At 38.2% G+C, this 22827-nt stretch overlaps 1 protein-coding gene across 1 annotated transcript; it reads right to left on the minus strand.

Annotated features, from left to right (window-relative positions):
• Positions 1 to 10096: 10096 nt before the first annotated feature.
• On the minus strand, positions 10097 to 11645 carry LOC112786833 (uncharacterized). The gene is made up of 4 exons (XM_025830198.3): positions 11559 to 11645; positions 11364 to 11468; positions 10846 to 11247; positions 10097 to 10111 (listed from the first exon to the last, which is right to left on the minus strand). Exons 1-4 carry the CDS (start codon positions 11595 to 11597, stop codon positions 10097 to 10099), a joined length of 561 nt encoding a protein of 186 aa, XP_025685983.2. The 5' UTR covers positions 11598 to 11645.
• Between the last annotated feature and the right edge of the window lie 11182 nt (positions 11646 to 22827).

The raw sequence follows: 22827 nt of genomic DNA on the forward strand, positions 1-22827 counted from the left end.
GTTCAACGAATGGGTGCAGCTGCACATTTTCTATGAAGGCCTGTCATATGAATCAAAGATGGCAGTAGACCATTCATCCGGAGGATCTTTGAACAAGAAGAAGACCATTGAGGAAGCCATAGATGTCATTGAAACAGTAGCAGAGAATGATTATTTCTATGCTTCTGAAAGAGGCAACACTAGAGTAGTAATGGAGCTAAATAATGTAGATGCTCTGCTGGCCCAAAACAAGCTCATTACCCAGCAGCTGGCTGACCTCACCAAGAAGATGGAGAGGAACCAAGTAGCAGCAATCACTACTTCATCAACAACCCAAGAAGGAGTGAATGAAGAAGCAGAGGGTAGTCAGGAGCAAGCCAACTACATTGAGAATTCACCTAGGCAAAACCATGATCCATACTCTAAGACCTATAACCCTGGATGGAGGAATCACCCAAACTTTGGGTGGGGAAATCAACAAGACCAAGGCCTAGATCAAAGACGTTCAAATCCCAACAACAATGCAGCCCACCATCATTTCACATCTAGACCATATCAGCACCCACATAACCAACCCTCTCAAAACCTTTACCAAGGCCAAAATAACCCTCCTCATCCTTCCACCTCTAATCCTAATCTACCATCATTTGATGACAGACTCTCAAGGATTGAGAATCTACTTGAAGGCATAGGCAAAGAGATTCAAAACAACAAGGCATTCAAGGAGGAAGTGCGAGCCAATTTCAAGAACCAGGGAGACACAATCAAGAGGTTGGAATCCCAAATGGGGTATCTCTCTGAGCAGATTCCCAAACCTATAGATGGATTCCCAAGTGACACAGAGAAGAATCCGAGAGGTGAAACAAAGAAAGTAAGATGGAAAGATTGCAAGATGGTCACTATAAGTGATAAGGAGACTGAGGACAAGCTAAACAAGTCGGCAGAACAACCTGGAGATACCTCAACAGAGAAGGAGGAAAAAGATCACCAAGAACCAGAACTCTCACAACAGGAGCTGCTGAGACTTTATGCACCCTTTCCCCAACGACTCAATGGTGCTGTTGAGAAGAGAATATACTCAAGATTTCTTGACTTGTTTGCATCTCTGCATGTCAACATACCATTCATCAAGACCATCCAACAAATGCCTGCATATATCAAGTATATGAAGGAACTGCTTCCCAGGAAAAGCTCACTCAAAGGAGGACAAACTATTGTAATGAACAAGGAGTGCAGTACCCTCATTCAACCAGAGTTGCCTACAAAAAGAAAGGACCCAAGGAGTTTTCACATCCCCTGTGCCATAGGAGAAACAATGTTTGATAGAGCACTCTGTGATTTGGGAGCAAGCATCAACTTAATGCTCTTATCCCTGGTGCAGAGGCTGCAGATCAATGAGATAATGCCCACAGATGTAGTCATCAGGCTAGCAGACAAAACTCAAAAACAAGCAATAGGAGTGGCGAAAAATGTGTTGGTAAAGGTTGGGAAATACTTCCTTCCCACAGACTTTGTCATCCTGGACATGGAAGAGAGTCACACCCACCCAATCATATTGGGAAGACCATTCCTAGCTACATCCAGAGCACTCATAGATGTGGAGCGAGGGGAGCTAATATTGAGGATCCATGATGAACGACTCAACTTTAATGTCTTCAAACTCTCACAAGAAGCAGACCAAGAGAACAAAGAACCAAGCAAAGATCATAATAAGATATTGAAAGAGGAAGCAAGCACTGAAGCACAACCAGCCCAGCTGGGAAAGCCCTTGTTTGATGAACAAGGAAATAAGCAGTTGTCACAGCTCAAGAAAAAGCTGGAGGAATCTAAACCACCAGAGACATGTGAAGACAACAACAAAATTCCCTTAGAAGAAGAAGTCACAAAGAGCAAGGCAGCATCAAAAGGAACAAAGAAGAAGGTACCAAGGAGGTGGAGGAACAAGAAGATCCCTACCGAGGACTTCTCTCCAGGGGATAAAGTGATCTCAGCTTACTTCCCAGATATTCCCCCTAATCTCCCCACTGTACCATCTTAGTTACCTAAGGTCTTCACTATCAACAGAGTTCTCTCCTTGGAACATGTAGAGATCATTGATACAACCAATGGATATAAGTCCACAGCAAGAGGGGAGGACTTTAAGCATTACCAACCACCCTGATGAGGGAGAAACGTCAAGCTAGTGACGCTAAAGAAGCGCTTCATGGGAGGCAACCCATGTTTTATATGCTTTTAGAAAATAGTGAATAAGTCAATATTCATGAATTCCAACCCAGACTTGACAAACACTTGGTGAAATCCTTAATAGGCAGTATATAGTGAAGAACAAGTTTGGTCTTCAAAGCATGCCAAGAAAGCATGAATGCAACTGAGAGCATGCTAGTCTTGGAGCTTTGAACAGAACTTTTCATCACAGTGCTCCAAACTAAGTTTGGTGTCACCCCAGGGTGCCACGAATATGCATATAAGGATACACAGTTAGTTAGTCAGTTGGTGTTCATGAATAAACAATCTAATTCTTTTTCTTTATTATTCTAGCCGAAAAGTTTAAAAACTTTTTATGATATTGATTTTTCTTATTTTATTTTTATAGGGAAAAAGCAAAGGGAGTGGGAGTACGAGCACTCAAGAGAGACACAAGGAGGACAAGCAAGGGGAGAGCATAGGCATCCACATGAGTGAAAGGTGGTGGAGTTCCTTCTTTGATCCATCTTTTTCTATGTTTTCAATAAGGAAGATCTTGTATGAAATAGAACTTGCTTCCATGTTAGCTTGAACTTTTTTTTTATTCTTCTATCTTTTAAGTTTCTGGTTGAATAGGTGGTTGAATAGGTCTATGCTTGCTAGTCTTTATATCACTGCATCCATACTTTGCTTACATGTATGTTTGTCCCTTTAAATCAAATGAAAAAGAGAATGAGTTTTTTTAAAAGACCAGAGAGGAGTTCATACTATGGAGTAAGTTCATGAGTTTATGGTATAGTCATAAGTTAGCTAAGTTGGTTCAACCACCAGGTGGGAGGACAACTATCTGTCATGAATACTATGCTTGAGACACACCCCATGAGACTAGCTAAATAAGAAGATCCTAATAAGAAAAAGGGAAAGAACAATAAAGGTTGAAAAATAAAAGAAAAAGAGTGAGCAATAAGGCTAGGCATCAATGGTTTTAATCTTGAGGCATGTGTCTGTGGTGCTCCTGTGTGAGGGATCTACTTGGATGAATAAGCTCTTAGGGGTGCCTTATCACTTGGTAACTTGGGTTAACTAACTCGGGATTATTAGCTGAAAGTCCACTATCAAGAGTAACCTTCACTACAAAGCATTTAGTAACCCAAAGAGGTACTGGACACCAAGGTCTCAAGAAAAGAAAATAAATAAACTATATGCCTGTGGTGTGTATGTATGGGGGAAAGAGACTTGAAGGAGTAAGTCCTTAGGAGTGTCTTAACACCTAGCACCTTGAACCAACTGGTTCGGCAGTGTTGGCTGAAAGCTTATCTTAAAGAGTCGCCCCCTTACAGAGCACTTAGCCTAAGAATACAAATAAGCCCTGAAATAACAATAAAAGGATCAATGAATAAAAGTCTCATGGGATGCAATCACAGTGAGTATTCTAGGACATGATAAAGGTCTGAAAGCCAGTAAAGGAATGAATCTAAGTTGCTATGCATGAAACCACCATAAAACCAGGGACATGACCTCCACAAGAATGACTCATTTCTCTTGGCATTCCATTCATCATTCTCTTGTTCCAGTACTTGCTTAGGGACAAGCAAGCTTTAAGTTTGGTGTTGTGATGCCAGGGCATTTTGGCCAGTTTCACTGACCTTTTCTTTACTGTTTTTAGGGTAGTTTCATGCATTTCCTTAGAAAATAAGCTAGTTTTGGGTAGATATTCACTTACATCTTGATTCAAGCATACATTGTGCACTTTACATGATTTCATGAGGATTTTACATGAATTTAATGACAAATTGGATGTTGTACTTCCCATGACTTGGACTAGAACTTTGATGCACTCTATTGCTTGATTTCAGGACAAAGGAAGCAAGGAAGAACCATGTTTGCAGCCACGTTAATCTAATTAACGTAACTCCTAACGTGGAATGGGAGTAACTTGCAAAGTTAATGAGAAAAGTAATCGCCAATAACGTTCTCGAAGCCATCATTGCCCACGTTAAGAGTCACGTTAACTAAGTTAACGTGAACTATAACGTGGAAGAAAGGAAATGGAGCCAACGTTAGTGACACTTAGCTTTGTCACTAACGTTGGACCAAGCTCATAAGTGGCCACGTTAAGAGCCACGTTAACTTAGTTAACGTGGGCTCTAACGTTAAGAAGCAAGAGAGAAGCCAACGTTAGTGACATTCACCTTTGTCACTAACATTGGCCAAGCCTCCATAAGCCACGTTAACTCCCACGTTAACTTAGTTAACGTGGAAGTTAACGTGAAGCAAGAATGTGATCGCCAACGTTAGTGACACCTAACATTGTCACTAACGTTGGAATGAACCCACACAAGCCACTACAAGCCACGTTAACTTAGTTAACGTGGAAGCTAACGTGGATAAGGGAATGATGAGCCAACGTTAGTGACACTCAACTTTGTCACTAACGTTGGAGATGGCTAGCATGCCACGTTAGAAGCCACGTTAACCTAGTTAACGTGGACTCTAACGTGAGAAATAGGGGCACATTGGAACGTTAGTGAAAAAGGTAAGTGTCACTAACGTTCTCGAAGGTTGGCAAGCCTACGTTAAAAGAGCCACGTTAACTAAGTTAACGTGGACTCTAACGTAGGGAAGGGGGAGACTTCTCAACGTTGTTGGGAAAGGTAAGTCCCAATAACGTGTGCGAAGGACAAAGAGGCAATGTTAGTGGCAACGTTTGTCCCACTAACGTTGGAGTTAACGTGGCTCTTACTTTGGTGAGGAACCTTACTGAAAAAGGTGATTGTCACTAACGTTCTCGAACCCACATTTCCACTTAAACGTTAACACCACTAACGTCCTGAGCTAAAGTCTCTGCCCACTTCACACTTTCTCTCTGCAAGTAAAACTAAGCCCAATGAAGAAGATAACTGCTTCAAACTCAAGATCCAAAGGCCCATACCCAAGACTTGAAGAGCCAACTAGAAGATCAGAAGAGTAGTATATATAGGAGTAGCTTTGAATTATAAGGAGAGTTGGAAATTATAGGGAGCCTCTTGGCATAGAACTACTCTCTGTATTTTACTTTCTCTGCACTTCTAGGTTTATCATGTATTCGCCATCTTTGTTTTCATTTTCCAGAGCTATGAACAACTAAACCCCTTTCATTGGGTTAGGGAGCTCTGTTGTAATTTGATGGATCAATACTAGTTTTCATTATTCTTCTTCTATCTTTTCTCTTGATTTTACTTGAAAGCTTTCGATCTTCATCCAATTGGGTAGTTATCTTGGAAAAGAAGCTATTCAAACGTGGATCTCCTCTGAACCTTGAAAGAGGAATGAATAGATCATGCTAGAAATGCTTTCTCATGCTGGACCAAATTGGGTTTGGATGGATATGTGACTATAATCCTCTCAACACTTGATTTGGGAAACGCATGTGGTATAATCAGTGACCATACTTCATCTCTTCTCATGAGCAATTGACCAAGGAATTGGCTATTGATCAAGATTTGAGAGATTGAATTACAAGGAATTGTAATTCGATCACTTAAGATTGCCAAGGAGATCAATGAGTGCATTGATTGAGGAAGAGATGAAAATGAAATTGATCCGGAGAATGCAACATCTCCTGAGCCCAATGAACTCCCTATTTCTGATCTTACCCATTCTCTTTAATTTCTGTCATTTACTTTTATGAGCAATTACCCCATTCCCATTTAAGATTCTACAATTTACTTTCCGTCATCTACATTCAGCTCTTTATTTATAGCATTTACTTTTCTGTTATTTACTTTCCCGCCATTTAATTTTCTTCAATTCTCAACTCAAATTCTGATTCGCTCAACTAGAATATTCCTCTAATTAAAGTTGCTTGATCAATCAATCCCTGTGGGATTTGACCTCACTCTATTGTGAGTTTTTACTTGATGACAAATTCGGTACACTTGCCGAAGGAAATTTGTTATGAGACAAGTTTTCCGTGCATCATCAGCACATCAAGAGGAAAGAGTTCCAACCTGGAGATTTAGTCCTCCTTTACAAATCTCGTCTGAGGCTCATGCCAGGCAAGTTGAGATCCAGATGGAAAGGTCCATACAGAGTAGAGAAGGCCGAACCATATGGAGTTTATCACCTAAGTCATCCTTCAAGTTCTGAACTTATCAAAGTTAATGGACAATGCCTAAAGCTAAACCATGGTGAGAAGATGCAGAAAAACAAGGTGCTTGAGATCTTCCTCTTGGAAGATCCCCACATAGCAGAAGCTTTAGCTAGTGGAGCGTCCAACTTACGGACGTTAAAGCAAAGTGCTAGGTAGGAGACAACCCACCATGGTATGATCGTTCTTTTCTTTATTTTTAGTTTTTCATATTCAATAACTTTTCTCTTTATCAGTACTTTCGTGCATCTGCATATGCATATTTATAAAAAAAACAAAAAAAAAAGAGGAAGGTGCCACGCGATGCGTCCGTGTGGCAAGGAGAGGAGAGAAATTAAAAACGAACAGAGAGTCATGCTGGAGCGTGGCTGGAGGAGTTCCAGTGGCACAAATCAGCCCACGCGACCGCGTCGCCGACGCGTCCGCGTCGTATGGGCATAGTGACCTCCCACGCGACCGCGTGCCCTGATTTTCGACGTAGAAAGAGTGCACAGCTGAAAGTTGTGCTAGAGTGGTGCTAAACTGGCGCTGAACGCGCAATCCCCCTCACGTGAACGCGTGCCCCACGTGGCCGCGTCGTACCCAATAAAGTTCCCACTCACGCGATCGCATGCCCCATGCGATCACGTCACCTAAAATTTGGCATTTAATGATTTTGAACAGAGAGTTGTGCGAGTGCGAGGCAACCCTCGCGCCATTGGCACAAACTGGGTCACGCGACCGCGTGACCGACGTGGCCGCGTCCATCACCTTAAGCGCAAGCACGCGACCGCATGGCCCATGTGATCGCGTCGCTTGCGGCGCACAGTTTTCCTAATTTTGCCAAATATCATATCTTTCTCTTCTCTAAATCCTAATTTTTCTTTTCCCTCCTTATTTCTTCCTCCTCCCTTCTTCCTTCTATCTCACCTTTCACTCTCTATCTCTCTCACCTCCATTACCAAGGTTTTATTTTCTTCTTCCCTCTTTCCTTTTCTCTCATTCTTCTTATTTTATATGTTATTTTCTTTTCTTTCCTTTTTTTTTCTTTTCATTATTCATATTTTCTTTCTTCTTCTTTCCTTTTTACATGGTATTAGAATTTTATTTGAGTCCTTATTCTTCCTTAGATGCTTGTGGATTGTTGCAAATTGCTTGACAATTATATATTATTTTCTTTAAAGGATCGCTTGCATGTTCACTTTAATACTTTCTATACTTTATTTACCTTGCATGCTATGTGTTTGTGAAAAAGGCCATATGGCATTATGCACTTTAATACTTTAATACTTTCTATACTTTCTATACTTTATTTACCTAATATTCAATGCTTGCTTTTCACAAATTCCCTATACTATTATATTAATTGAATTTAATTGTCAATACAAACGTGATGGTTTGTTACAAAGTACTGCTTGGTCTATGCTACTCATGCCCTTTTCCGGCATGCCAATAAACACCTTGCATTCACTTGTCATTATAGGCACTAGCTATTCTCCTTTGATGACTTTTCACATGTACTCATGAGCGTGTGTTAATGTCAGTTACCTCCAAATGTGCTTCCATCACCACCTTTTCCGTTCTCTTCCTTGCTATATACCTCTTTGAATTTAATTTACTTTCTCTTCCCTTTTTCAGGATGGCCACCAAGAAAGGAAAAGAGAAAGCTACTCCCAAACCTCCAGCAAGAAGAGGAACTAAAAGAGCACTAGTGGCAGAGCCTTCTTCAACTACAGTCAAGCCTTCAACAAAAAGAGTTAAGAGGATCATAAAGGTTGATGAAAAGGAGAAAGCCTTTCCAGCAAAGGACACTGTGCGGTTTCCAAATCGCTACTGTGAGCAGATGTTCCCTATTCTAGATAAAAGGAGTTACAACAACGAACACCTTCTTATCCTCCCGCCCAGTATTGCTACTTTTGTTGAGCCGTAAATTGAACAAAGACAATGGGGTTTCCTACAGAGACAGCCAAGGCAGGCCAATCTTTCTTGGGTAGTCGAGTTCTACTCTAACTTCTACCTGCCTACCCTACAGTCTGTCTTTGTCCGTCAGAAGCAAGTCCCCATTACAGAAGAGGCTATTCAACAAGCTTTAGGTCTTCCCCCTATTCTAGAAGGAGTATGTCCCTAATGGGAAATACCTCAGACTTTCAGCAGCGACTACAAGCCTTCCTACTGCTCCAGTTGAAGATATTCCTTCTTCAACACCACAAGCACCTACAACAGATGAACTGCTCCAGTAGATAATCAAAAGAGTGGATCGGCAAGAACAGAAAGCGAAGTTAAGAGAGCACCGTAACGAGCGCCGATTCAAACACCTCAAGTAGCTACTCAAGGGACACTTCAAGGACTCAGACACCCCGGACTCCACTTCCTTTACCAGCACAGGGAGCCATGATGGTCCCGACTGTGGAGATACTGCTACCAGCCCACCCCTGTTCCTGACAGATAGCACCGAGGACGGTGCAAAGCCTTAAGTGTGGGGAGGTCGATCAGTACCTGACTTTCGGAGGTAATTTCTCTTCCCTAGCACCAATAAATTAGGATATTTTAGTTAGTTTTTCTTTCTTTTATAGAATAGCACTACAAAAAAAAGGCCTATGGTCACGGTAAAAAACCGTGACCATAGCTAGTAAAAAGGGTGACCATAGATCTATGGTCACAGTTTTGGACCTATGGTCACGGTTTTTTACCGTGGCCTATTCTCTCGTGGCCATAGGTCTATGGTCACGGTTTTTTTTATCTATGGTCACGGTTTTTATGGTCACGGTTTTAATTTTCAAAATCTGACACTTTAGGCCACGTTTTTTTACCGTGACCATAGGTTAATCTATGGTCACGGTAAAAAACCGTGACCATAGCCTTATCTATGGTCACGGTTTTCACCGTGACGATAGCCTCTATGGTCACTCCTTCTTAAAACCGTGACCATAGATAAGGCTATGGTCACGGTTTTTACCGTGGCCATAGCCTCTATGGTCACCCCTCCTTAAAACCGTGACCATAGCTCTACCTATGGTCACGGTTTTTACCGTGGCCATAGACTCTATGGTCACCCCACTTAAAACCGTGACCATAGCCCTGTCTATGGTCACGGTTTTTCACTGTGGCCATAGCCTCTATGGTCACCCCACGTAAAACCGTGACCATAGCCTTATCTATGGTCACGGTTTTTCACTGTGGCCATAGCCTCTATGGTCACCCCTCCTTAAAACCGTGACCATAGCCCTATCTATGGTCACGGTTTTCACCGTGGCCATAGCCTCTATGGTCACCCCCTCTTTAAAACCGTGACCATAGCCCATCTATGGTCACGAATTTTCACCGTGGCCATAGACTTTATGGTCACCCTCCTTAAAACCGTGACCATAGACCATCTTTGGTCACGGTTTTCACCGTGGCCATAGCCTCTTATCCCTATCTATGGTCACGGTTTTTCACCGTGGCGATAGCCTCTATGGTCACCCCTCTTTAAAATAGTGACCATAGCTCTATCTATGGTCACAGTTTTTTAAAACGGTGACTATAGCCTGTTGTTTATGAGATTCAATTTTTTTAAATTATAATCACATCCCAAAATGATAATAATCACAAAATAAATCTAAAAATAAGAAATTAAAGAAATCTAAATCATAAAAGTTTCATTATAAGATAGGTATGTTTTATCTTTAGTCTAAACAACACAAATCCAAATAGAGTGAAAATTTTTCAATTACATGTAATACCTCAAAAAGTACATATCACATCAAAATATTACATTTACATAAGTAATTAAGGTCATTGTAAGACCCATCCCATGTGATATTTGTATGGAACATATTTTCTTCATCAGATCATGTCTTCCTGCACATAAAAGAAATAAACATGTTAGATATTTAGCAAAAATGGTTTTGATGATGCAATACATATGCAGCAAAAGAAGGGAAACATTCATCCACAGTAACACTCAAGAATTATTCATAATCATTATTCACTTCAAACAGCAGCTATTGCAAGAATGCAGCAGTATTGATAGCTAACACTTAGAAATTCACTACTGCACAAATAATTCAGAATTTGTTCATTCCAGCAGCAACCAACACAAGAATAAGGCAGCAATAATACTATGCAGTAGCATCATATAAACCAGTTTAGCACAAAAATAAAACAATGAAACAGCAACATAGGATCAATAACAGTTTAAACCTAATCAACAGCACCAAGCAAACTAATTTAGCACAGGATAGATCAATGAAGCAGCAGCATAAAACTAAATTAGAACAGGGCAAGTCATTACCAGCACAGGAAAACCAATTTCAAATAGAATAAACATCAGAGTTCAAACCTAAATCCACTACAAAATCAATTGACTACCTAACCACCTAATTCAACTAAGCTAACCTAATCAAACAACAACCTAATCAAGTAACACTATCATGGAGTTTAATCAAAGAAAATTTTTAACAGAAGAAACTAATTCCACTCAACTTTGTAAACTCAATCCCATTATTCTTGCAATTAGCTATCACTACGACAATTAAGTTCTCAAAAAAAAATACCATGTGACAAATTAACTAGAAGTTTTGAACAGTACTTACTTCCATATCCTTTGATACATGGTTCGATCCAAGTGAAGGAGGAATGCTTCGCCGCGCATCATTTGGTGCACTACTCGCGTCAGGCGGAGATTGTTGGGCAGCTTCTATCATTACTTGCACTTGTTCTGCACTCATACCAGGATTGACTTGTTGCAACAACGTCTTAATCAAGTTTGTTAAACCATCCAACTTGGAAGTTAAGTTATTTTGATTTTTCTCCATAGTTGAAACCACTTCATTATGTTGTTGCTGCATTTGTCGGATTTCCTTCTCCTTTTTAAGAGAGGATTTTGTGACTGATCGACCATAGAAACGAACTCTTCCATGTCTCTCCTTTCCAAAAACTGTTTGAACTACTTCATCATCATTGTATCCTGCTTCTTTCAAATTTTGAAGATGTTCCTATTACACACAAATAGGATCAAAATAAATGCATGCACCCAACAGCTTTAGAATAAATAAAAATAGCTAACACATTTCTTGTTTGGTGTACTTTTCTAAGAGACCAGAAAACTAACAATTGTCTCTTGTGTTCCCGAATCAGTCTCTCCTTTTTTGCTCGTACGAGTTACAACAAACATCTCAGATTGTGATGGATCTTCATTGTCCTCCTTCTTTGCACGCTACAAAGAAACCACCAACATGTGACTAAGTAAACACACATAACTATAAAAGATGAAAAAATACTTGAAATAAAAAGCACAAAAAAATACCAATTCAGCGCGTACTAATTCAAAACTAACTGGACCCATTCGATGATTCCATTTTTGTTTGGATCTGTTTTCACGATTTTTGTCAGAAATAACCTACATTTGTTGCAATATAAAATTAGATAGAGTTAGTTAAATACACGATACCATCATTCAAGCCAAAGAGTTGTGAAAATAACTTACTTTGATGATATCAAGTCTCCAAAATTGAACTAGTTTTCGAAAATGCAGTTCAGGTATAGTCATTGGACGATTTTTCATCATCTCTCTAAATGAGTTGTACGGTGTATAGTGATATTTCTTTATGCGTTTCTTAAATTGCTTCCATGCCTCTCCAATGGTATCTATCACCCAAGGCTCAGCATCACTAGGAATGTTATATTTAGACTACAAATAAACAACGAATAATGTTATTTTACCATACATGCTAAGCCTATTTGTAAACAATTTAAAAAGGAGAATGATCGACTCACCTTTGCATAATCCAACATCGAAGTTTTAGTCTCAATGGACACAGCTTGCCAATTAGTATATAACAATGTGACCAAATTAGAGTTTCTTGCAAGTGTTCCCAAGAACCGACAAAACAATTGAACCTGTGTCTTTGTTGGGCCTATGGGTTTGCCATTGTACCATGTTAACTCTATTTGTGTCTCCAAAGCATGAATATGCTTGAGTTGGGTGGGACCACGAACTTTTTTCTTTTTGGTACCTATTTCCAATGTCGTTACTAGAAAATATTAACAAGAATACTAATCTAATGAATAAAAGAGTAATCTACTAAATACAAGAGTCAGGTTGGTGCGTTTCACTATTTGCTATTGAAGAAAGGGATAAAGGCATTACCAAGTTGACTGTTACTACTATCACCAACGGTTGGATTGAGCTCATCATAATCATATTCATATTCTTCATCATTTTCATCTAATGATATCCCATATTTTTCAAAAAAATCGTCTAAAGTCATAGCAGGGATAAGAGACTCAATCTTATGTTCTTCGTTGGCATCTTCTTCATTCGATTCCTTTATCGGCATCTTATTGGTCGGCTTCTTGCTTTGACCCTCAGCGTCATTGGTATTTATCTTGACTTTATCACCCTCCACCTTTGATTTCTTCATTGACACCTTCTTCCTAGACAGCTTCTTCCCACCTTGATCCTCATGTTCAATGGCTTTCATCTTGACTAGATGATTTTCTTCGTTGGAATTCTTTGTTGGCATCTTGATTTGATCCTCACCGTCTCTGATGATTGTTATCTTCTTGGTTACCATTTTGCTTTGACCTTCATCTTCACCTCTTGTCAACACCTTTTTCGGTATCTTGCCCTTTTTCCTTGTCTCATGTTTACTACTATTAGCCCCACATGCAGCTAAAACATGTTCCCTTTTTATTTGAAATTGTTATAGCAAGGAATAAGCACTTGTGAATTGAATTTTTCCTAAATTTTTTATTGGACTCCTCATCTTCAAGGGACTTCTTTGTGACTCTATTTGTGATAGAGTCCTTAACCTTTTTCTCTTGGAATTTCCTTCATTGTTCATCCTGTATAAAAAAAAGTCAAATAAAGCATCAATACTAACATTGCCAAAATTAAAAGAAAGAAGAAACATTATAACGCATTAGAAAATAAAGTAAACAAACATGGTAATGCATTAGAAAATAAACATGATAATGCATTAGAAAATATAGTTAACAAACATGGTAATGCATTAGAAAATAAGTTAAAAAATAAAGCATCATGGACAATTTCTGCACTACCTCAAATTCAGCATCACTATCAAAATCATCAGACACTATTTCTTTGTCTTTAGGTTTGATCTTGTTCGGTGTCACATCAACAATAGTAGGTCGCACACCCTGTCTAACCAAGTCTACCTCACCAATATCACTTAAGGGTATCGGACTATTCGCCGATTCATGTGGCTCTCTTATGTTAGGGTCAAACTGTAATTGGACACCAATGTTAAACAAGTCTCTGGGAACCGTTTTCATCACATAATGCTTTTGGGGAATATATGGATCTTTCACATAAAAGCACTGGTGTGCTTGGCTTGCCAACACAAATGGTTCATCTTGGTAACATCTTTTGTTGAAATGAACGTATGTCAACCCTTAATCATCTTCCTCGGCCAGAAACCACTCACACTTAAATAACACAACTTTAAATTGGCTATAATAGTCTAACTCGATAATATCCATGATTCTACCATAATATCTTATATTGGCCTTGATTGGTTTTTTGTCCTTAACACTCGCAAAGCTTGTAGTTTCAGCCACCACAGTGACACCACTATTTTGCGTTTTCCGCATCACTTCTCGTCGCTTAGTGTGAAATCTGTACCCGTTGACAACATAAGCAGAAAATGATTTTGCAACTTTATTTGGACCCTTAAACAGCTGTCGTATCCAACCAGGAACATCATCCTTCATGGCACGTCTTGTAAACCACTCGATAAAGTCTTCATTCTGATCTTTAACGATGTTCCACTTCCGCTTCCGCTTGTCTTGCTTTTGTTGCTCACAATGTTCTCTACAAGGAGTGTATATTATTATGTAATACTACCAAGATTAGTCTAAGGAATATAACTAATGAGAAGTGCAAATTTACCTCATGTAAGGTTCCACGTTATCGCAATTGTTCAATACATATGCATTAGCTTGAAGGAGTGACTTTTCGTCCAAAATAATTAGTTGCCCTTTTTTTCCACCCAATGGACTTCCCTTGTTTGTGAACAAATTTGAATCAGGATCTTTGGTTGAAGTGCCTGCATCATTATTCCGAGATACTTTGTTGAATCTTGTTTTCACTCCCTCATGCAAATATCTTGAACAAAAAGTTAAACACTCTTCAGCCAAATAACCCTCCGCAATTGATCCTTCTGGACGACTTCTGTTACGTACATACCCTTTTAGTGTGCACATGTATCTCTCAATCGGATACATCCATCGAAACTGGACAGGACCACCTAACCTTAGTTCATTAGCTAAATGAATAGGCAAATGAACCATTATATCAAAAAAGGTCGGCGGAAAAATCCTTTCCAACTGGCACAAAGTCTCAACAATCTCTGACTCCAAACCATTAATCTCTTCTAACGAGATTTCTTTTTGACATAGCCGACGAAAAAAGGAACACAGGCGCACTAGAGGAATAGCAACATGATCTGGAAGAATGCTCTTGATTGGTATCTGCAATAGGTAATGCAACATGAAGTGAGCATCATGAGTCTTGTAACCGTAAAGCTTTCTCTCTTCTTGTTGTACACAACGAGAAATGTTTGAAGCACTTCCATCGGGCAATTTTGTTTTCTTCAAAACACCACAAAAAATGGATCTCTCCCCTTTGGTCATGGAGAAGCATGCTCTAGCAAGTTTAGTTCTTTTGCCATCCTTAGTATTTATTGGGTGAAGATTCTTTCGAATGCCCATCTCCTTAAGATCATAACGAGCTTTTGCATGATCCTTTGTCTTTCCAGGAATATCCAATAAGGTACCAATTATACTGTCAACTATATTTTTTTCGATATGCATTACATCAAGGTTGTGCCTGATCATACAGTGCTGCCAATATGGTAACTCAAAAAAGATTGATCTTTTTTTTCCATTGGCCTTTATTTTTGCTTTGCGTCTTCCTAGAGGCATTATCTATTGACTTTAGCATATCTAGAACCTCTTCACCTGTTAACATTCGTGGTGGACCCCTGAATTCTGGTTTTTCATTAAAAGAACTCTTGTTAGACCTCCATGCATGGTCAACTGGCAAAAATCTCCTATGGTCCATGTAACTGTCTTTTGGCTATGTTTCAAGTAACAAGAAGAAGTATCATGGTTACAACAAGGGCAAGCTAACTTTCCTTTCGTACTCCAACCGGACAACATCGCATATGCTGGAAAATTATTGATTGTCCAAAGAAGTGCAGCATGCATTTGAAAAGTTTCATTCTTAAAAGAATCATATGTATCTATCCCTGACACCCATAGCTCCTTCAGCTCTTCGATCAATGGTTGCAAAAAAATATCAATATTATTTCCTGGTGAACAAGGTCCAGGTATGATTAAAGAGAGCATGCAATATTCTGACTTCATGGACATCCAAGGGGGAAAGTTGTACACCATTAAGACAACTGGCCATGTGCTATGTGACACATTCATAGTTCGAAAAGGATTAAAACCGTCACTTGCCAAACCAAGCCTCAAGTTGCGCAGTTCTTTTGAAAAGTTCGGGTATCGATTGTCCAAGTTCTTCCATGCTTGGCCATCAGCAGGGTGCCTTATGCAACCGTCTTTCAAACGTTGCTCATCATGCCACCTCAACGCCTCTGCTGTGTTTGGGCACATAAAAAGCCTTTTAAGCCTTGGTATTAAAGGAAAGTATCTTAAGGTTTTCGCAGCAACCTTATGAACTTTATTCGGAAGCGCAAAGTCATCTTCGTTACCATCCGTAGTAGGAGTCTGATTATATCGAGACTCTCCACAGATACGGCAAACTGAGTCATTTATGTACTCATTCCGATACAGGATGCAGTCATTAGGACATGCATCAATCTTTTCATAGTCAAGACCCAACTCTTTAACCATATTCTTAGCTTTATTAAAAGAAGTGGGAATGTTCAAATCAGGTATAGCTTCTTTCAATAACTCCAAGAGGGAGGTAAAAGATGTGTTATTCCACCCATGTAGACACTTCAAGTGGTAAAGACGAATGATGAACGATAATCTCGAAAATCCAGTTGTACAATTCGGATATAATTCCAGACCTGCTTCGTCCACTAGCTTATAAAATCTCTTCGCATCTTCATTCAACCCACTGTTCCCCTCCTCAAGATTTGCCATATTTCCGAATGCGTCACGCAGCAACCCGTCAATATCATCAAGGCCGCCTCGATCATCCATGTCAGTATCTACTACTGTTGGAATTACTGATTCCCCATGATTAGTCCATCGTTTATAACCTTCGACAAACCCATAGCAAATAAGATGCTCATATACGGCGTCTCGTTCACGCCAATAAGTGTTTCCACACTTTGCACACGGACATTGGATTTCTTTTCCAACCGGTTTTCCCTTTACGAAGGCAAACTCTAAAAAACTTTTTACACCAACTATGTACTCGTTCTCAAATCTTGGTAAATCCATCCAATCTTTTGACAAAACATGATTAAACCTAATAATGAAAAAATCTAAACTTACTAAACATGGTCTAATAGGCCAATTATAGTGACAATCTAGCTACCATAAACACGCTACTTAAATAACTAGAAGATCAAATTATAATATATATCAAGTATGATATAAACTTACTGCTTAGTTCCTTCATTTTGAGATGCCATTTGAAGTTGTCTTCAACTGTGCCACAGCAACTAATCAACTCCTTTTGTCTTTACCAGTCCAAAAACAATATCCTGTATGCAAAACAAATAAAAAAAATTCAGGACAACGTAAATCTATATGAAGAATTAAATTATTAAACCTCCCTTTCCTGCCTCTAAATTTTATTTGAAAAAAGAAAAACTATATTTTTTTTAATTTTATTTTTTTAACATTGGAAAAGAGCATTAATCTTTAAAATTGGTCTTTCAATTTAAGTTTTATACAAAATTAATTAGAGTATGTAACAAGATCTGAGTTTTGATAATTGATAATCAAGTAGAAAATTAATCAAGTTACTTATAAAAATAGATAGAAGAAAATGACATAAGCATTATTATTTAATACATTAAAAGGGTGAAACATAAAGCAAGTGAACATGTCAAATAGGAGACCCAAAAATGGGGTTTGAACTTAAAATTCAAAATACGCATCTTCTGTTTAATTATTTTGAATGGGTCTTGGTATTTCTTTCACTTTGTAATAGTCTCGGAAAATTCTTGAGTATCCATTCAAGGTGTAGTCAAAACAGCAACCTTCGTTGATAATTAGTTTATATTAAACAATAATTAGTTTATATTGTATACTAACTATAATTATAATAATATGACATTATTATTTCTGAACTGAGATTTCAACTTTGGGCAAAGTCATTGCTTCAAGGTACAAATTAAGTAGCAGCAGCCAACATAAGAATAAGGCAGCAATAATACTATGCAACAGCATCATATAAACCAGTTTAGCACAAAAGTAAATCAATGAAACAGCAATATAGGATCAATAACAGTTTAAACCTAATCAACAGCACCAAGCAAACTAATTTAGCACAGGACAGATCAATAAACCAGCAGCATGAAATTAAATTAGAACAGGAAAAGTCATTACCAGCACAGGAAAATCAATTTCAGATAGAATAAACATCAGAGTTCAAACCTAAATCCACTACAAAATCAATTGACTACCTAACCACCTAATTCAACTAAGCTAACCTAATCAAACAGCAACCTAATATATCAAGATATTTGTTTCCATTACGTGCTCTGCTTTATTAAAGCATTACTATGCCACTCTAAGGATCAAGTACATCTCAGTAAAAATCTTGTGATGTGCAGCTACCAATATCTTCTTCAAACCTTCCTGCCCAGTACTCTGAAGAAACAAAAAATGTGCCAAACTTCACCTCAATAAAGTTGATACAAAATTCTCATCATAAGCTTCAAAATTCAAATTGCAATATTAACAAACTTGACTCATTGTTCACTAGTTGCATCATACAACAATATAAAAAAAATTTATATTTATATCTTTCTTAAAATTTTGGGAAAGCGGGGGAGGGAATGTTCTTAAAATTGAAACGATAACAGTAAAAACTTGTTTCACTGATTAGAATAAAGTATTAAATTAGCAAATTAGAAAACTTATATACTAAAACTATAAAAACCAGCCGCATTTAAAAGGAGAATGTAATGGGAGACAAGCATGAATGCATTATACATATAATATTCCTCTAAAATAACTAGACATATTAATAGAAGCAGCAGCAGCAGTAGTGCTACAATAGATTACAAGTATATGCCCGTAGCTAATGAATGAACAAATTACAAGCCTTAAAAGTTGAAAGTTAAAAGTCAAACTTGCATTCCATTCATGCTTGGATTACAGGGTATCCCTATATGTATTATAGTACACTTTCAAGTAGAATCATAGGATACGATATCTAGCTAAAGAGCAACCTAAAGGGACTCTCCGAATGCAGATCAATGCTCATTAGAATTGAAATTATGAGATCAAATTGAAAAAAATTTTGGCTAATTGTAAAAACTAAACTAATTAAATTGAAATGAAAAGAAAGAAACTTACTTGGAATACTCAATGGAGTGAATGACTACTGACACGAAGAGCTTTGAGGGCTATGCACACCAGCGGGGCTGATGCCCAGCTTCGGGGAATGGAGCAAGACTTCGACGGACGGTGGCCTTCGAAGTTGGTGACCGGCGACTGGGTTTTGCCTGTAACATACAACAAAAACCCTCAGGCCTCAGCAACCAATAAACTCAGCAACCAATAACAAAATAAATTAAGCTCAGCAACAAAAAAGCTCACCAAACAAATCATGAATAGAATAACAATAAGCTCAGCAAGCAAATAATAACCTCAGAACTACAAAATCATGAACAGAAAATCATAAATAACAACCAAATCATGAATACATTAACAATAAGCTCAACAAACAATAAGATCAGCATGCAAATAATAACCTGGGCAAAAAAAATCATGAAAAGAAAGTCAGAAAAAATAATAAAATATTAAATTAGCAAATTAGAAAACTTATATACTAAAACTATAAAAACCAGCCGCATTTAAAAGGAGAATGTAATGGGAGACAAGCATGAATGCATCATACATATAATATTCCTCTAAATTAACTAGACATATTAATAGAAGCAGCAATAGCAGTAGTGCTACAATAGATTACAAGTATATACCCCTAGCTAATGAATGAACAAATTACAAGCCTTAAAAGTTGAAAGTTAAAAGTCAAACTTGCATTCCATTCATGCTTGGATTACAGGGTATCCCTATATGTATTATAGTACACTTTCAATTAGAATAATAGGATACGATATCTAGCTAAAGAGCAACCTAAAGGGACTCTCCGAATGCAGATCAATGCTCATTAGAATTGAAATTATGAGATCAAATTGAAAAAAACTTGGCTAATTGTAAAAACTAAACTAATTAAATTGAAATGAAAAGAAAGAAACTTACTTGGAATACTCAATGGAGTGAATGACTACTGACACGAAGAGCTTTGAGGGCTATGCACACCAGCGGGGCTGATGCCCAGCTTCGGGGAATGGAGCAAGACTTCGACGGACGGTGGCCTTCGAAGCTGGTGACCGGCGACTGGGTTTTGCTTGTAACATACAACAAAAACCCTCAGGCCTCAGCAACCAATAAACTCAGCAACCAATAACAAAATAAATTAAGCTCAGCAACAAAAAAGCTCACCAAACAAATCATGGATAGAATAACAATAAGCTCAGCAAGCAAATAATAACCTCAGAACTACAAAATCATGAACAGAAAATCATAAATAACAACCAAATCATGAATACAGTAACAATAAGCTCAACAAACAATAAGATCAGCAAGCAAATAATAACCTGGGCAAAAAAAATCATGAAAAGAAAGTCAGAAAAAACAATAAAATATTAAATTAGCAAATTAGAAAACTTATATACTAAAACTATAAAAACCAGCCGCATTTAAAAGGAGAATGTAATGGGAGACAAGCATGAATGCATCATACATATAATATTCCTCTAAATTAACTAGACATATTAATAGAAGCAGCAGCAGCAGTAGTGCTACAATAGATTACAAGTATATACCCCTATCTAATGAATGAACAAATTACAAGCCTTAAAAGTTGAAAGTTAAAAGTCAAACTTGCATTCCATTCATGCTTGGATTACAGGGTATCCCTTCATCATTATAGTACACTTTCAATTAGAATCATAGTATACGATATCTAGCTAAAGAGCAACCTAAAGGGACTCTCCGAATGCAGATCAATGCTCATTAGAATTGAAATTATGAGATCAAATTGAAAAAAACTTAGCTAATTGTAAAAACTAAACTAATTAAATTGAAATGAAAAGAAAGAAACTTACTTGGAATTCTCAATAGAGTGAATGAGTGCTGACACGAAGAGCTTTGAGGGCTATGCACACCAGCGGGGCTGATGCCCAGCTTCACGTGTTGGAGCAAGACTTCGACGGACGATGGCCTTCGAAGCTGGTGACCGGCGACTGGGTTTTGCCTGTAACATACAACAAAAACTCTCAGGCCTCAGCAACCAATAAACTCAGCAACCAATGACAAAATAAATTAAGCTCAGCAACAAAAAAGCTCACCAAACAAATCATGAATAGAATAACAATAAGCTCAGCAAGATAATAACCTCAAAAAAAAATCATGAACAGAAAATCAGAAATAACAACCAAATCACGAATAGAGTAACAATAAGCTCAACAAACAATGAGCTCAGCAAGCAAATAATAACCTGGGCAAAAAAAATCATGAAGAGAAAATAAGAAAAAACAAATAAATCTATTCCAGCAAACAATAACCTCAGAAAATCCAGCTACTCAGCAAATGAATTACTAACAAATTACTAACAATAACCTAAGCTAATCCAGCTAATCCAGCTAATCAGAAAATCAACATCTAAACCCTAAACTAGTAAGCAGACGCCGAGGAAATGGCTGCAAAGTTTGTGAACAAATTATTACTTACCGACGATGAGGAGGAAGGCGAGCAACGGCGACCGTAGAGGAGGCGGCACCGGTGAACACAGAGAAGGCGAGCTCGGCGACGACAACGACGCAGTGGGGGCTGTGTTGGTCGAACCCGTCGCTGCGGTGGCTACAGGACGCAGCAGCTACTTGATTCGTGGCTTCTATGGACTATGGTCCTCAGAGAAGAAGAGAGGAGCGGTGGGGGCTGTGGTGGTCGAACCCGTCCATGCGGTGGCTACAGGACGCAACAGCTGCTCGTTTTGTGGCTTCTATGGACTATGGTCCTCAGAGAAGAAGAGAGGAGCGATGGGGGCTGTGGTGGTCGAACCCATCGCTGCCGTGGCTACAGGACGCATGCAGCAACTACTCAATTTGTGGCTCGATTTGAGAAGAAGAGAGGAGCGATGGATTTGTGTGTTTGTGAAGAGAGAAGCGACGGCTTCTAATGGACGTGCATTGAAACGGCTTCTATGGTTCTCTAATTTCTTTTAACCCTAACTTAGGAACTTAGAAGATGATGAGGAGGGAATGGGGAAATTTGGGGAGGGAATGGGTAAATTTGGGGGGGACACTCTTTTTAGATGCACTCACTTTTCCAATTCGATAATAAAATTATAAGACAATACAAACATATCAGTATAAGTTAAAATGATATTGTACAGCTAAATACATTTCTTTTATTGGTTTTTCTAAAATTAATCATCACATTATTAATAAGAAAAATCCACAAAAAAGATGAAGATTTCATATTTTATATATAGTAATAATATAAGGGAAATGCACACAAACAGACACACACGAAAGTGTTGATTACAAAAAAACTTAATTGGCTATCTAATTTTACTTTATGTATGTGAATGGAATTTATTAAAATTTATAAAAATAATAATTACTTAAGAGTTAAGAATGTAACTGCCATGCTATTTAATAAAAATACTAGTATTTATTTATTTTTTGTGATGAATGCTGAATGGTTTGAGTAGTTTTTAAGGTGTGGCAATACAAAAAATTAAACGTCAATGTAATCTTTTTTTTGCACCGTATGTATATACATTAAATTAATTATATTCTTAAAAATGGATTTGCTAAATATAAATTAAATAATAATAATAAAGATAATTTATTTAAATAAAATAATTAGCTTTTATATTTAAGCAAATAGAACATAGATACCTTTAGGTCACTCTCAAAAACCGTGACCATAGACCCTTTTAGGTCACCCTTTCAAAAAACCGTGACCATAGACTCTTTTAGGCCACTCACCAAAACCGTGATCATAGACCCCTTTAAGCTACCCCCAAAACCGTGACCATAGACTCTTTTAGGCCACCCCCAAAACCGTAACCATAGACCACTTTAGGTCACCCCTCAAAACCGTGACCATAGACCCTTTTAGGTCACCGTTTTTTGAAAAACCGTGACCATAGACCCTTTTTGGTCACTGTAAAAAACCGTGACCATAAACCCCTTTAGGTCACCCCCAAAACTGTGACAATAGACCTTTTTAGGCCACCCCCAAAACCGTGACCATAGACCACTTAAGGTCACCCCCCAAAACCGTGACCATAGACCCTTTTAGGCCACCCCCAAAACCGTGAC

This window comes from Arachis hypogaea, chromosome 20 (assembly GCF_003086295.3).
Source record: "Arachis hypogaea cultivar Tifrunner chromosome 20, arahy.Tifrunner.gnm2.J5K5, whole genome shotgun sequence".
Lineage (NCBI taxonomy): Eukaryota > Viridiplantae > Streptophyta > Magnoliopsida > Fabales > Fabaceae > Arachis > Arachis hypogaea.

What these genes read in the sequence shown, in the direction of transcription:
- LOC112786833 (XM_025830198.3), bottom strand. Translation starts at nt 11,597, where the DNA reads ATGGGTCCAGTTAGTTTTGAATTAGTACGCGCTGAATTG. An exon ending in AATTAGTACGCGCTGAATTG is followed by an intron (nt 11,469 to 11,558) that starts GTATTTTTTTGT and finishes GTTTCTTTGTAG; the next exon opens with CGTGCAAAGAAGGAGGACAA. An exon ending in CGGGAACACAAGAGACAATT is followed by an intron (nt 11,248 to 11,363) that starts GTTAGTTTTCTG and finishes TGTGTGTAATAG; the next exon opens with GAACATCTTCAAAATTTGAA.